Source organism: Nerophis lumbriciformis, linkage group LG05, assembly GCF_033978685.3.
Source record: "Nerophis lumbriciformis linkage group LG05, RoL_Nlum_v2.1, whole genome shotgun sequence".
NCBI classification, from domain to species: Eukaryota; Metazoa; Chordata; class Actinopteri; order Syngnathiformes; family Syngnathidae; genus Nerophis; species Nerophis lumbriciformis.
This window is the reverse complement of record NC_084552.2, coordinates 54,901,446-54,916,739: the sequence shown is the minus strand read 5'-3', so window position 1 is coordinate 54,916,739 and position 15,294 is coordinate 54,901,446. Positions and strand designations below refer to the sequence as shown.

Below are 15,294 nucleotides of genomic sequence, written 5' to 3'. Positions count from 1 at the left end.
TTTGCAGCACCTCTCAAGCTCCATTAAGTTGGATCGGATTCAAGTCTGGGCTCTGGCTGGGCCACTTAAGGACATGTCCTGAAACCATTCCTTTGATATCTTGGCTGTGTGCTAAGGGTCGTTGTCCTGCTGAAACAGGAACCACCGCCCCAGTTTGAGTTAGAGAGCGCTCCGGAGCAGGTTGTCATCCAGGATGTATTTCTACATTGCTGCATTCATCTTTCCCTCTATCCTGACTCTAATCTGCCAGTTCCTGCTGCTGAAAAACATCCCCATAGCATGATGCTGCCATCACCAGGCTTCACCTTAGGGATGGTATTCAGTGTAAGGGTGGTATTGGCCTGGTGATGAGCCATGCCTGGTTTCCTCCAAACATGAGGCCTGGCATTCACGCCAAAGAGTTGCATTTTTGTCTCATCAGACCAGAGAATTTTGTATTTCATTTTCTGAGTCTTTCAGCTGCATTCTGGCAAACTTTGACAAAGGAATGGCTTCCATTCACTCTACCATACAGGCAGAGCCGGCCCAAGGCATAAGCGTACTAAGCGCTTGCTTAGGGCCCCGCGGCCACCAGGGGGCCCCCAAAAGCAATTAACTAAAAATTATTATTTTTTATTTTTTGCATGACTGATGATTTCTAAATGATCAAAGATATATTATTGTACAAAAACACAATTTTAGGTCAACATTTTTGCACATTGCTGTTTCAGGTTTTTGTTACCAAAAATAATAAAGTGAATCAGAATCAGCTTTATTGTCCAGTTATGTTTAACACACATGGAATTTAACTTCAGTAGACTGCGCTCTCTTTGTACAAAGTAAACATTAAATATGAACAATTAACTAAAAATATAAACTAGTAATTAAAGACTAATATGTACAAGACTGATGAGACAAGATGACACTTTTACTGTAAATACAAAGCTTTATCACTTGGACTGTTCAACCCCAGGCCACTCTTGTAGCTGAATGTTTTCTACATTTTAAGATTAGGAACCATATGTGGCACTCTGGACATCATTCGTTCATTCATTGGTATTATTTATGTTCTTAACTGGGCCACCCCCATATCTTTATAAATGACATGTCATTTGTATAGACATGCCAGGCTGACAATAGGATAATGTAAACAACACTGCCAGAGCCGCAATGAGTTTATATATTATTTATATATTATTGGCAGAAATAGAGGGCCCCAAAATCAAATTTTGCTTAGGGCCCCATGGAGGCTTGGGCCGGCACTGCATACAGGCTACTTTGTGGAACAATTTCCCTTTTGGATAATTAAAGTTTGTCTAAGTCTAAGATGGTTGTCCTCTGGAAGTTCTCCTCTCTCCACGTAAGAGTGCTGGAGCTTTGATAGTGACCATTGGGTTCTTGGTCACCTTTCTGACTATGGCCCTTCTCCCCCGATTGCTCAGTTTAGACGGCTGGCCAGCTCTCGGAAGAGTCCTGGTGGTTCCAAACTTTTTCCATTTAAGGATGATTGAGGCCACTGTGTTCTTTGGGACCTTGAAAGAGGCAGATATTTTTCTGTATCCTTCCCCAGATTTGTGCCTTGAGACAATCCTGACTCGGAGGTCTACAGACAATTCCTTCGACTTCATTCTTGGTTGAAGTCAAGTGTGGGACCTTACAGACAGGTGTGTGCCATTCCAAATCATGTTCAACCAACTGAATTTACCACAGGTGGACTCCAATTAAGCTGTAGGAACATCCCAAGGATGATCAGTTGATGCACCTGAGCCAGTGGTTCTTAACCTTGTTGGAGGTACCGAACCCCACCAGTTTCATATGCGCATTCACCGAACCCTTCTTTAGTGAAAAATAAAATGTTGTTTTTTTTTCAAATTCAAGACAAAGTTATATGTTTTTGGTAACACTTTAGTATGGGGAACCTATTCTAAGTAACAAAGACTTTATTTAGAGTTTTTTGGACACTAGGGGAAGATATTCTAAGTAACAAAGACTTAATTTAGAGTTATTTGGGTTGGGCAGCACGGTGGTAAAGAGGGGTTAGTGCATCTGCCTCACAATACGAAGGTCCTTAGTAGTCTTGGGTTCAATCCCGGGCTCGGGATCTTTCTGTGTGGAGTTTGCATGTTCTCCCCGTGACTGCGTGGGTTCCCTCCGGGTACTCCGGCTTCCTCCCACCTCCAAAGACATGGACCTGGGGATAAGTTGATTGGCAACACTAAATTGGCCCTAGTGTGTGAATGTGAGTGTGAATGTTGTCTGTCTATCTGTGTTGGCCCTGCGATGAGGTGGCGACTTGTCCAGGGTGTACACCGCCTTCCGCCCGATTGTAGCTGAGATAGGTTCCAGCGCCCCCCGCGACCCCAAAGGGAATAAGCGGTAGAAAATGGATGGATGGATGGTTAGGGTTATAATGAGGCCATGCCCAATAAGGCATTAATAAGTACTTAATAATGACTGGTTAAGAGCCAATATGTTACTAAATTAATAAGGAACTAATTAATGGTGAATATGTTCCCCATACTAAAGTGTTACCATGTTTTTATACTGGTGCACAAAATGAACGTGCATGAACATCACCTAGTTCAAAGAACAAAACCAACACAGTGCATAAACTCACAACAAATTACACACCTGAAAATCAGTGTGACTTCTGCTATTGTCGTATCCTTAATACGCCGATAGGGAGAAGTTTTTATTTACACGATGAGTCGGGTGAGTCTTGACCTCCGCCGAACCCCTAGGGTTCGATTGAACCCAGGTTAAGAACCACTGACCTGAGCTCACGTTTGACCTTCATGGCAAATGCCGTGAAAACTTAATTCCAGAGGTGGGTAGAGTAGCCAGAAATTGTACTCAAGTAAGAGTACTGTTACTTTAGAGATTTATTACTCAAGTAAAAGTAATGAGTAGTCACCCAAATATTTACTTGAGTAAAAGTATGTTGTGAAAAAACTACTCAAGTACTGAGTAACTGATGAGTAACATGCACACACATATCATATATATATATATATATATATATATATATATGTATATATATATATATATATATATATATGTATATATATATATATATATATATATATATATATATATATATATATATATATATATATATATATATATATATGTGTGTGTGTGTATATATATATATATATATATATATGTTTATATATATACCATATGTATATATATATATATTTATATTTATATGTATATATATATATATATATATATATATTTATATACACATAAATTGATATATACAGTATATCATTTATATTTATTTATTTTGCCGTTTTTGTTTACATGTTAAAGGTGTTTTAATGAATATACATGCATGTTTAACATACGGATTTCTTTCTTTCATGAAGACAAGAATATTAGTTGGTGTATTACCTGATTCTGATGACTTGCATTGATTGTAATCAGACAGTAGTGCTGATAACGTCCACGTTTTCAAATGGAGGAGAAGAAAAGTTCCTCCTTTCTGTCTAATACCACATGAAAGTGGTTGGTTTTTGGCATTTTATTTGTCCAGCTTCCATATTCGTTTTCACACACTTTACAAGAAATACATTGGCGGAAAATTCCGTAGCTTGCTAGCTTGTTTGCGCTGGCTTTCGGAGACTCTTATTTTGTAAGTGCAGGCGCGATGGAGCGGCACTTTTATTGTGAAGACAGGAACTGTGCAGTCAGTCTTTAGGCTTTTGACGGGATGTACGGTTGAAATAAAAAAGTGTCTTTTTTCCTTCACACTTTTGATTGATTGATTGAAACTTGTATTAGTAGATTGCACAGTACAGTATATATTCCGTACAATTGACCACTAAATGGTAACACCCCAATAAGTTTTTCAACTTGTTTAAGTCAGGTCATGTGACCGCCTGGCTCTGTTTGATTGGTCCAACGTCACCAGTGACTGCATTTGATTGGTGGAACGGAGTCAAACGTCACTAGTGACTGCATTTTATTGGTGGAACGGAGTGAAACGTCACCAGTAAGGCAGGCACTTTGAAGGTCTGTCTGACAGACCAAAACAAACAAAGCGTGCATTAACAGATCGATAAAAATTAGTAGCGAGTAGCGAGCTGAATGTAGATAAAAGTAGCGGAGTAAAAGTAGCGTTTCTTCTCTATAAATATACTTAAGTAAAAGTAAAAGTAAGTTGCATTAAAACTACTCTTAGAAGTACAATTTATCCCAAAAGTTACTCAAGTAGATGTAACGGAGTAAATGTAGCGCGTTACTACCCACCTCTGCTTAATTCACATGTGAACATTTTCACGTTGTCATTACGTGGTATTGTGTGTGGAATTTTGAGGACAAAAAGGAAATTGTTGATTTTTTTGTCTAAGGATGTAACAAAACAAAATGTGGACAAAGTGAAGCGATGTAAATACTCTCCGGAGGCTTCCATAAGCCTCGCTGCAAATGTAAACTTTGCACTATTTTAGTAAAAATGTACCTCATTATTGACGTCCAATGATTACCTTTGTGTGTGTGTGTGTGTACATGTGCACTTGAAAAACATCCAATCTAAGCCCCGCCCCCTCACCCCTGCACAGACGACTGATAAACACTTTTATTCAAAGGTGTATTAGGCACTGCAAGCGGCTACCAGGGTCACGTGGTGCAGAAAGAGGGCGGAGCCACAGACAGACAAACAGGACCTGAGTTGAAACATTCAAACTGTGAAGCGCTACATGCGGCGTCCAAAATGGACAACCCTTAAGAACAGGAAGTGAGGGAAAAAGATCATGTGACACTCCGTCTTTGAGGTCCGGCAGGTGGACAATCATCCCCTCAATGTTCTCGCTCGCGGCGCCGCACGGAGAACAGCGGACTGGATGACAACAGCAGCTCGGGGTCAAAGTTCGTGTCCACAGTCTGGCCAAAGCAGCGGGCCGTCGCCGCTTCCCTGCACGAGCGGTAGGAGCACTTCCTCTTCTGGAGCGCCTCGGCGCGCGCGGCGAGGGTGCGCGCGCACACCGTCAGCAGCACGATGAGCGCGCCCAGGAACAGCGACGCCGTGGGCCACAGGAAGCAGTGCAGCAGCACGACGGCGTCCTGCGAGCGCCGCCACAGCACGTCGTCGGGCCTGCGGAGACAAGCGGTAAGGAGCTTCCTGAGGCCGTTACGCGCCCCGAGTGGAACGTAGGTACTCACCTCCTGTGCTGGTTGAAAAAGCAGGTGAAGCTCTGACCCGCCAGCTGCCGGTTGAAGTACTCCTCCCACCGGAGGACGCTCTCGCGGTTCTTCTGGTTGTCACGCTCACACGGCGGGACGTACGAACACTGGACAAACCACAAGTAACACTTTCTTCTACGTTTAGGTAGCATATATGTTATATGTTTAATGCCCCAAAGCACTCACACTATAAATATAATATTTTATTCTTCATTTTTGTAGGTGTACACCTAAGGTCATGTACTTTACTTTCTAATGCTAATTTGCTAGTGTGCTAACATTAGCATGCTAATTTCGGCATTATTTTTGCTTACATTTTTAACTGATTGTAAAACGCTTTTATTTGTTGTACAGCGACCTTGAGCATACTTGCCAACCCTCCTGATTTTCCCGGGAGATTCCCGAATTTCAGTGCCCCTCCCGAAAATCTCCCGGGGCAACCATTCTCCCGAATTGCTCCTGATTTCCACCCCGACAACAATATTGGGGGCGTGCCTTAAAGGCACTGCCTTTAAAGGCCTACTGAAATGATTTTTTAAAATTTAAACGGGGATAGCAGATCCATTCTATGTGTCATACTTGATCATTTCGCGATATTGCCATATTTTTGCTGAAAGGATTTAGTATAGAACAACGACGATAAAGTTCGCAACTTTTGGTCGATGATAAAAAAAAAGCCTTGCCTGTACCGGAAGTAGCGTGACGTCACAAGTTGAAAGTCTCCTCACATTTCCCCATTGTTTACACCAGCAGCGAGAGCGATTGGTACCGAGAAAGCGACGATTACCCCATTAATTTGAGCCAGGATGAAAGATTTGTGGATGAGGAACGTGAGAGTGAAGGATTAGAGTGCAATGCAGGACGCATCTTTTTTCGCTCTGACCGTAACTTAGGTACAAGGGCTCATTGGATTCCACACTCTCTTCTTTTTCTATTGTGGATCACGGATTTGTATTTTAAACCACCTCGAATACTATATCCTCTTGAAAATGAGAGTCGAGAACGCGAAATGGACATTCACAGTGACTTTTATCTCCACGACAATACATCGGTGAAGCACTTTAGCTACGGAGCTAACGTGATAGCATCGGGCTTAACTGCAGATAGAAACAACAGAAATAAACCCCTGACTGGAAGGATAGACAGAAAATCAACAATACTATTAAACCATGGACCTGTAACTACACGGTTAATGCTTTCCAGCCTGGCGAAGCTTAACAATGCTGTTGCTAACGACGCCATTGAATCTAACTTAGCTACGGACCTCGACAGAGCTATGATAAAAACATTAGCTCTCCACCTACGCCAACCCTCATCTGCTCATCAACATCGAAGCTCACCTGCGTTCCAGCGATCGACGGAGCGACGAAGGACTTCACCCGATCATCGATGCGGTCGGCGGCTAGCGTCGGATAGCGCGTCTGCTATCCAAGTCAAAGTCCTCCTGGTTGTGTTGCTGTAGCCAGACGCTAATACACCGATCGCATCTACAGCTTTCTTCTTTGCAGTCTCCATTGTTCATTAAACAAATTGCAAAAGATTCACCAACACAGATGTCCAGAATACTGTGGAATTTTGCGATGAAAACTGAGCTTTTTGTATTGGATACAATGGCGTCCCAATACTTCCGTTTCAACCATCGACGTCACGCGCATACGTCATCATACCTAGACGTTTTCAACCGGAAGTTTCGCAGGAAATTTTAAATTGCACTTTATAAGTTAACCCGGCCGTATTGGCATGTGTTGCAATGTTAAGATTTCATCATTGATATATAAACTATCAGACTGTGTGGTTGGTAGAAGTGGGTTTCAGTAGGCCTTTAACGTCTTTCACCTAAAAAGGAGACTATTATATATGTCTCCGTTATCCATAGGTTTATCTCTATATCCCATAAAATAGGCAGCCACAGAGCTATTTCTCAGCGTGTGTTTATTCCAGCCGGCATGTTGATACACTGACACACAACATCCGGATTCCCATCATGCATTGCCTCAAAACTACAGCAAGTAGCAATGTCCAAAAACATAACAGAGACGAAGCAGAAGAACGAAGAAGAGACGAAGAAGAAGTACGCTGGCAAGTTCCAAAATTCCAAAATTATTGGAAAAAATTATTTCAGTTCATCCAGGACAGCTCGAAGGGGAAGGGGTATGCTGCCTTCACATTTTGTAGATCAGACTTCTCCATTGAACACGGTGGCCGAACGGATATACTCATTCATGAACGGATTATTTATATATATATATATACCGTATTTCTCGGACTATAAGTCGCTCCGGAGTATACGTCGCACCGGCCGAAAATGCACAATAAAGAAGGAAAAAAACATACAGGTAAAAGCCAGTAAATTAGAATATTTTGAAAAACTTGATTTATTTCAGTAATTGCATTCAAAAGGTGTAACTTGTACATTATATTTATTCATTGCACACAGACTGATGCATTCAAATGTTTATTTCATTTAATTTTGATGATTTGAAGTGGCAACAAATGAAAATCCAAAATTCCGTGTGTCACAAAATTAGAATATTACTTAAGGCTAATACAAAAAAGGGATTTTTAGAAATGTTGGCCAACTGAAAAGTATGAAAATGAAAAATATGAGCATGTACAATACTCAATACTTGGTTGGAGCTCCTTTTGCCTCAATTACTGCGTTAATGCGGCGTGGCATGGAGTCGATGAGTTTCTGGCACTGCTCAGGTGTTATGAGAGCCCAGGTTGCTCTGATAGTGGCCTTCAACTTTTCTGCGTTTTTGGGTCTGGCATTCTGCATCTTTTTTTTCACAATACCCCACAAATTTTCTATGGGGCTAAGGTCAGGGGAGTTGGCGGGCCAATTTAGAACAGAAATACCATGGTCCGTAAACCAGGTACGGGTAGATTTTGCGCTGTGTGCAGGCGCCAAGTCCTGTTGGAACTTGAAATCTCCATCTCCATAGAGCAGGTCAGCAGCAGGAAGCATGAAGTGCTCTAAAACTTGCTGGTAGACTGCTGCGTTGACCCTGGATCTCAGGAAACAGAGTGGACCGACACCAGCAGATGACATGGCACCCCAAACCATCACTGATGGTGGAAACCTTACACTAGACTTCAGGCAACGTGGATCCTGTGCCTCTCCTGTCTTCCTCCAGACTCTGGGACCTCGATTTCCAAAGGAAATGCAAAATTTGCATGGTTGGGTGATGGTTTGGGGTGCCATGTCATCTGCTGGTGTCGGTCCACTCTGTTTCCTGAGATCCAGGGTCAACGCAGCCGTCTACCAGCAAGTTTTAGAGCACTTCATGCTTCCTGCTGCTGACCTGCTCTATAGAGATGGAGATTTCAAGTTCCAACAGGACTTGGCGCCTGCACACAGCGCAAAATCTACCCGTGCCTGGTTTACGGACCATGGTATTTCTGTTCTAAATTGGCCCGCCAACTCCCCTGACCTTAGCCCCATAGAAAATCTGTGGGGTATTGTGAAAAGGAAGATGCAGAATGCCAGACCCAAAAACGCAGAAGAGTTGAAGGCCACTATCAGAGCAACCTGGGCTCTCATAACACCTGAGCAGTGCCAGAAACTCATCGACTCCATGCCACGCCGCATTAACGCAGTAATTGAGGCAAAAGGAGCTCCAACCAAGTATTGAGTATTGTACTTGCTCATATTTTTCATTTTCATACTTTTCAGTTGGCCAACATTTCAAAAAATCCCTTTTTTGTATTAGCCTTAAGTAATATTCCAATTTTGTGACACACGGAATTTTGGATTTTCATTTGTTGCCATTTCAAATCATCAAAATTAAATGAAATAAACATTTGAATGCATCAGTCTGTGTGCAATGAATAAATATAATGTACAAGTTACACCTTTTGAATGCAATTACTGAAATAAATCAAGTTTTTCAAAATATTCTAATTTACTGGCTTTTACCTGTATATAAGTCGCACTGGGGTATAAGTCGAATTTTTGGGGGATATTTATTTGATAAAACCCAACACCAAGAATAGACATTTGAAAGGCAATTTAAAATAAATAAAGAATAGTGAACAACAGGCTGAATAAGCGTACGTTATATGAGGCATAAACAACCAACTGAGAACGTGCCTGGTATGTTAACGTAACATATTATGGTAAGAGTCATTCAAATAACTATAACATATAGAACATGCTATACGTTTACCAAACAATCTGTCACTCCTAATCGCTAAATCCCATGAAATCTTCCTCCCCGGTGTCGCCTTTGGTATGCGCCGTTTCCTTTCTTTCTGCTGCTCGATCGCCGTTTTCTGCTGCATATTTCACTACGTCCAGCTTGTAATCCGCAGTATATGATTTCCTTTTCGGTGCCATTTTAGTTCAGCCCTTCTCAGTTTTTTATAAGTTAACGCCGATGTTGAAATAGTCCATTTTAGTAGCTACGGTAGTAGCAGCAGTTAGCATCCCATGACCCACAATGCACTTCTGCCATGACGCACAATGCACTTCTGCAATGAACCGCACCCGCCAAATTCTTATTGGTTGACGTGTGTGAGGATTGCGGACATTTGCTTCGTCTCTTACGCGAATTAGATAAATAATATTATTTGATATTTTACGGTAATGTGTTAATAATTTCACACATAAGTCGCTCCGGAGTATATGTCGCACCCCCGGCCAAACTGAAAAAAACTGCGACTTATAATCCGAAAAATACGGTGTATATATATAAGAAATACTTGAAAATATATACACCTACCCCCCACCCCCCCAACCCCGCTCACATCTCCCGAATTCGGAGGTCTCAAGGTTGGCAAGTATGACCTTGAGTGCCCTGAAAAGCACCTTGCAAAATACATGTATTTAGGGCTGCAACTAACGATTAATTTGATAATCGATTAATCTGTCGATTATTACTTCGATTAATAATCGGATAAAAGAGACAAACTACATTTCTATCCTTTCCAGTATTTTATTGGAGAAAAAAAACAGCATACTGGCACCATACTTATTTTGATTATTGTTTCTCAGCTGTTTGTACATGTTGCAGTTTATAAATAAAGGTTTATAAAAAAAAAAAATGCGCATAGCATAGATCCAACGAATCGATGACTAAATTAATCGCCAACTATTTTTATAATCGATTTAATCGATTAGTTGTTGCAGCCCTATATGTATTATTATTTCACTATTAGGTATACACCTAAGAGTCAAACATTTGCTAGCATGCTTATTAACATTGTAGTTTATTTTGCCATGAATACAATTACGAGTCATATATTGTGTTACTTGATGCCATCATGTTAGCAAACCAACTATTAGCATGTTCACATACATTTTCAGCTTATTTTACAGGTATAGACGGGATGTGAGATATGAGTCATATTTTGTTACTTGTCGTTATCTTGCTCGCATGCTAACTGTTAGCATGCTCGCGTTAGCGTTCTGTCTTTTTTAATCTAATAAACCTAATTGTTCGATATCCACACCTATACCAACATACATTGTGCATTTCTAGATTCATACTACGTTAAAGTACAGCTTTGTTTTTTTCAATATTAAAACCATTTCAACATTCACATTTACATTCGTATGGTGGTGAAAAAACAGCCACCACAAAGGATAAGTGTGATGAAGTGGACGGATGAGGCATGTGAGCAGTTGAGAGACTGTTTTCACACCACAGACTGGGATGTACTCTGCAGCCCACATGGAGAGGACATCAACACTTCGACTGAGTGCATCACAGGATACATGAACTTCTGTGTGGAAAACACTGTGCCCTCCAAGATGGTCCGATGTTTTCCTAACAATAAACCCTCGGTCACCACTGAGCTGAACCCTACTAAACGAGAAGACGAGGGCTTTCCCCTCAGGAAACAAGGAGGAGCTGAGAAGGATCCAGCGGAATCAATAAGATCAGGAGGTTTAAGAAGGAAAAAAACAAAAACTGGAACAACGGCTGGAGCAAAATAACATCTGTGAAGTGTGGACCAGCATGAGACAGATTTCAGGTCATGGAGGAGGTGGAAGTGGTTATCAGTAGGGATGTCTGATAATATCAGACTGCCGATAAATGATTTAAAATGTAATATCGGAAATTATCGGTATCGGTTTCAAAAAGCAACATTTATGACTTTCATAATGCCGCTGTGTACACGGACGTAGGGGGAAGTACAGAGCGCCAATAAACCTTAAAGGCACAGGCAGTGCCCAGTCACATAATATCTACGGCTTTTCACACACACACACACAAGTGAATGCAAATCATACTTTGTCAACAGCCATACAGGTCACACTGAGGGTGGCCGTATGAACAACTTTAACACTGTTACAAATATGCGCCACACTGTGAACCCACACCAAACAAGAATGACAAACACATTTCGGGAGAACATCCGCACCGTAACACAACATAAACACAACAGAACAAATACCCAGAACCCCTTGCAGCACTAACTCTTCCGGGACGCTACAATATACATCCCCGCTACACCCTATCCCCCCCGTCCCCCATCCCCACCAAACCCCGCCCAACTCAACGTCCTCATGCTCTCTCAGGGAGAGTTGCAAGCTGCTGTTTTGAAGCATGTTAAAAAAAATAATGCACTTTGTGACTTCAATAATAAACATGGCAGTGCCATGTTGGCATTTTTTTCCATAACTTGAGTTGATTTATTTTGGAAAACCTTGTTACATTGTTTAATGCATCCAGCTGGGCATCACAACAAAATTAGGCATAATAATGTGTTAATTCCACGACTGTATATATCGGTATCGGTTGATATCGGTATCGGTAATTAAGAGTTGGACAATATCGAATATCGGCAAAAAAGCCATTATCGGACATCTCTAGTTACCAGGCTTCTGGCAACCAAGAGTGGGCCAACAACCTGAAGGTTTTTTTCAACAGGTTTGACTCTGGCTCCACTGAAACCCCTTCGGATCCACACCACTCCACACTTGCCCAGTTGTTTTGTTTACGCCTTCGCATGGTCCACACCTTCCTAACAAACCCTTCTTAGTCAGCCCCCCACAACCCACCAGCCCAGTTTACCGCACCCAGCCATCACCCACCCAACAGTCTGGATCAAGTGAGGAGAGAGTAGGGAAGGAACAGGGTCAGGATGGCTACAAACCCAGATGGCATCAGTTCCGGGCTACTCAGGGACTGTGCGAACCAGTTAACGGTTGTGGTCCATTACATTTTTAACCTGAGCCTCAGCCTGGAAAAAGTCCCTACACTCTGGAAGACCTCCTATGCGGCTCCAATCCCTAAAACACCTCATCCCAAGGAGCCGAACCACTTCAGGCCTGTTGCTCTGACCTCCCACCTCATGAAAACCATGGAGTGGATAAACCTCAGCCACCTACGCGCGCAGACAGTGTCAGCAATGGACCCCTTGCAGTTTGCTTACTGTTAAGGCAGGCCTGCTGCATCGGGCCCTCACCCACCTGGAGACCCCAGGATGTGTGGTGAGAGTCATGTTCTTTGACTTCTCCAGTTTGCTTAACAGTAATAGAATATTCTTATATGCTATAAGTGACCAGACAAAGGCGGCCGAATTTCTCGCGTCACAGCAGCCAATGCTGCGTCTACTTATAAGATGTCTATGGTTATAACGTCATTGCAAACACGGCAATCTGTTGCGTCCACTGCAGTTCACTACCTTATTCATACTTTTTGTCAAGTGATTTTTTTTAAGCAGGGTTGCATGAGGTACCTATACATAACGTTACATTAGTCAATGTATCACACAGTAACGTAATGTTAGACGGCGGTCAGCAGCACCGCACATTTTTGCCACCTACAAAAAGACAAACCCATAGGGCCCTGACATCTAAAAAGTACAACTGTGTTCATTGTTATGTTCATGTATTTGTTATGTTTTTCACGTGTACGCACACATCAACACACATACAGTATGAGATGAGATCAATGAGATAAGGTAAGAACAGGATAGGAACTGCTGTGGAACTAGTTACAATGCAATATGCCATGGAAATACAATGTTAACACTTTTGTGCAAATAAGTACAGTTGCACTTGTTTTTTCAAATGTGTTTATTCTGTAAAGGAATGAGTTAAATGTTTAAAACGACTGGTTAATAGTGCTATTATGAAGTGCTATGTCAGAACTATTTTTTTCCCCCTGCAATTTCAAATGCACTTGTTTGAATAAATAATCACAGCGTGTAAATATATTAGTCTGTGGTTAAAACTCGAAATGCAGGACTTGGGACTTGACTTGAGACTTTCCAGTCTTGACTTTGGACTTGACTCGGGACTTGCCTGTCTTGACTCGGGACTTGCCTGTCTTGACTCGGGACCTGACTCTGGACTTGAGGGCAAAGACTTGAGACTTACTTATGACTTGCAAAACAATGACTTGGTCCCACCTCTGCTACTTATTTCAATATTTATATTTATTGTAGCATTTCAGTTCCGCTTCAGCATTGGAACATTCTCCAGAAATTGCTTCATCGAGTTTCTAATGCTCTTGAGCTCAGTGTGTGTGCGTAATTTAGGTATTAAGAAGGAAATGACTTTAGTGATTAGGAGCAATTACTCAGTGGCCCCGTCTACTTGCTGTCATCTTTATCTGTGATGAAAACATGAGCATCGTGTGTGTGTGTGTGCTGTGTGTTAAGGCACATGTCATTGGTCATTTAAAGACGCTTGCTTGCACATCAGCCCGTCACCATGGCGACCGAGCAGCATGGATGACGCGCCGTCTTCGTCTATATTATTTACTCTGTTGCAGTAGCGACACAGCAGCGTCATGGCTGCCGAACACTTCTAACCCCTTACCTCCCTGGGCCTTAAATGTCACACTAGCGGACACACTTCCCAAAGGCTGATGAAAAGTGGGCGGTACCTTGGGGTTGAGAACCAGCTGCTGCTCGTCAAAGTGCAACAGAGCTAAAGAAGAAGACTCGGAGTTGTTGACGAAGACCTGCAGGCAAGGATACAACGACGTGCCCTTGCAGGCCGCGCCACAGGTGAACACGCACGCGAATGTCTCCTCCGGACGCAACACTGACACCACCTACAGGAGGAAGCAGGAAGTGCAAATGAGCAGAATTTATATTGTAGCTCAGTGATTCTCAAACTGTAGTAAGTGTACCAATAGTACACGGGCTCCATCGGGTGGTACACCAAAGAATCACTTAATTAAAGTACAGCGTTTTATTTTCCTATAATTCAAACCCAGTGTTACTGTCCAAATGACATTTAATGAATACTTAAGCTTACTACGCTACTGTATTTTAATCGTGGTCATTATGGTGGTACTTGGAGAGCCAAGTGTTTTCTGAAGTGGTACTTAGTGGAAAAAAGTTTGAGAACCACTACTGCAGCTACAAGAAAATCAATACTGTACATCTTGGTTAAGTTGCAGAAAGATAAAGAAGAAGAAGAAAAAAATAAGAAACAAGGAAAAGAAGAATCACTCATGTTGCATGAAAATAAGGAAAAAGAGCTCACAGTGCAATTGGCGCTCTTGCTGTTGAGGCTGTGCAGCGCCGGGCTGATCCAACAGAAACCCAGAATGAAGAGACTCAACACCCCGCACGCCATCAGGAACAATCCCAGCCGGATGCTGCGGTCCTCCGCCTCAGAGAACTCCAACGACACACGCGCCTTTGCCATGGCCGCCACACACACTCTCCTCCCCAGCATGGAGGAGAAAAAGAGGAGGAGGAGGTAGAGGCGCGGCAAGAAAAAGCACGGCTGCTCTCTCTTGAGTCCAAATGTGTCCTCTCTTCCCCTTCCCTCCCCGCCCTCCCGCACGCATGCACACGCAAGATGAGGTAGGCTTGTTACATATTGGAGCTTTAATTTCCATTTTGTTCCTCGTGAGCTAATCCTCTGAGTGGGCGGGGCATGCATTGATTGATAACGTCACCTGACTGCTGCAAGATCCTGAGCCAGACGGCGGCGACAGATGGCGGCGACCCAGCAAAGCAAATCATGTGGCTCAACCCAACACTGACCAGATTGTTTTCAGGGTGATGACGTCATTATTTTTGAAGAACGTTCGGTCGCAGTCAAAATGAGAGTGAGTGATGTCACGGGTGGGTCTCTTCTGCACCCAGGCCCAGACAACAGTCACGACACAGGTGGCCAATCAGGGCGCTGAGTGATGATGATGATGATGA

At 42.5% G+C, this 15,294-nt stretch overlaps 1 protein-coding gene across 1 annotated transcript; it reads right to left on the bottom strand.

The window, feature by feature from the left end:
* Positions 1-3,827: 3,827 nt before the first annotated feature.
* LOC133606127 (calcium-activated potassium channel subunit beta-4-like) lies at positions 3,828-15,178 on the bottom strand. Its single transcript, XM_061959718.2, has 4 exons — positions 14,621-15,178; positions 14,013-14,183; positions 5,149-5,276; positions 3,828-5,080 (listed from the first exon to the last, which is right to left on the bottom strand). Exons 1-4 carry the CDS (start codon positions 15,023-15,025, stop codon positions 4,786-4,788), a joined length of 999 nt encoding a protein of 332 aa, XP_061815702.1. The 5' UTR covers positions 15,026-15,178; the 3' UTR covers positions 3,828-4,785.
* Between the last annotated feature and the right edge of the window lie 116 nt (positions 15,179-15,294).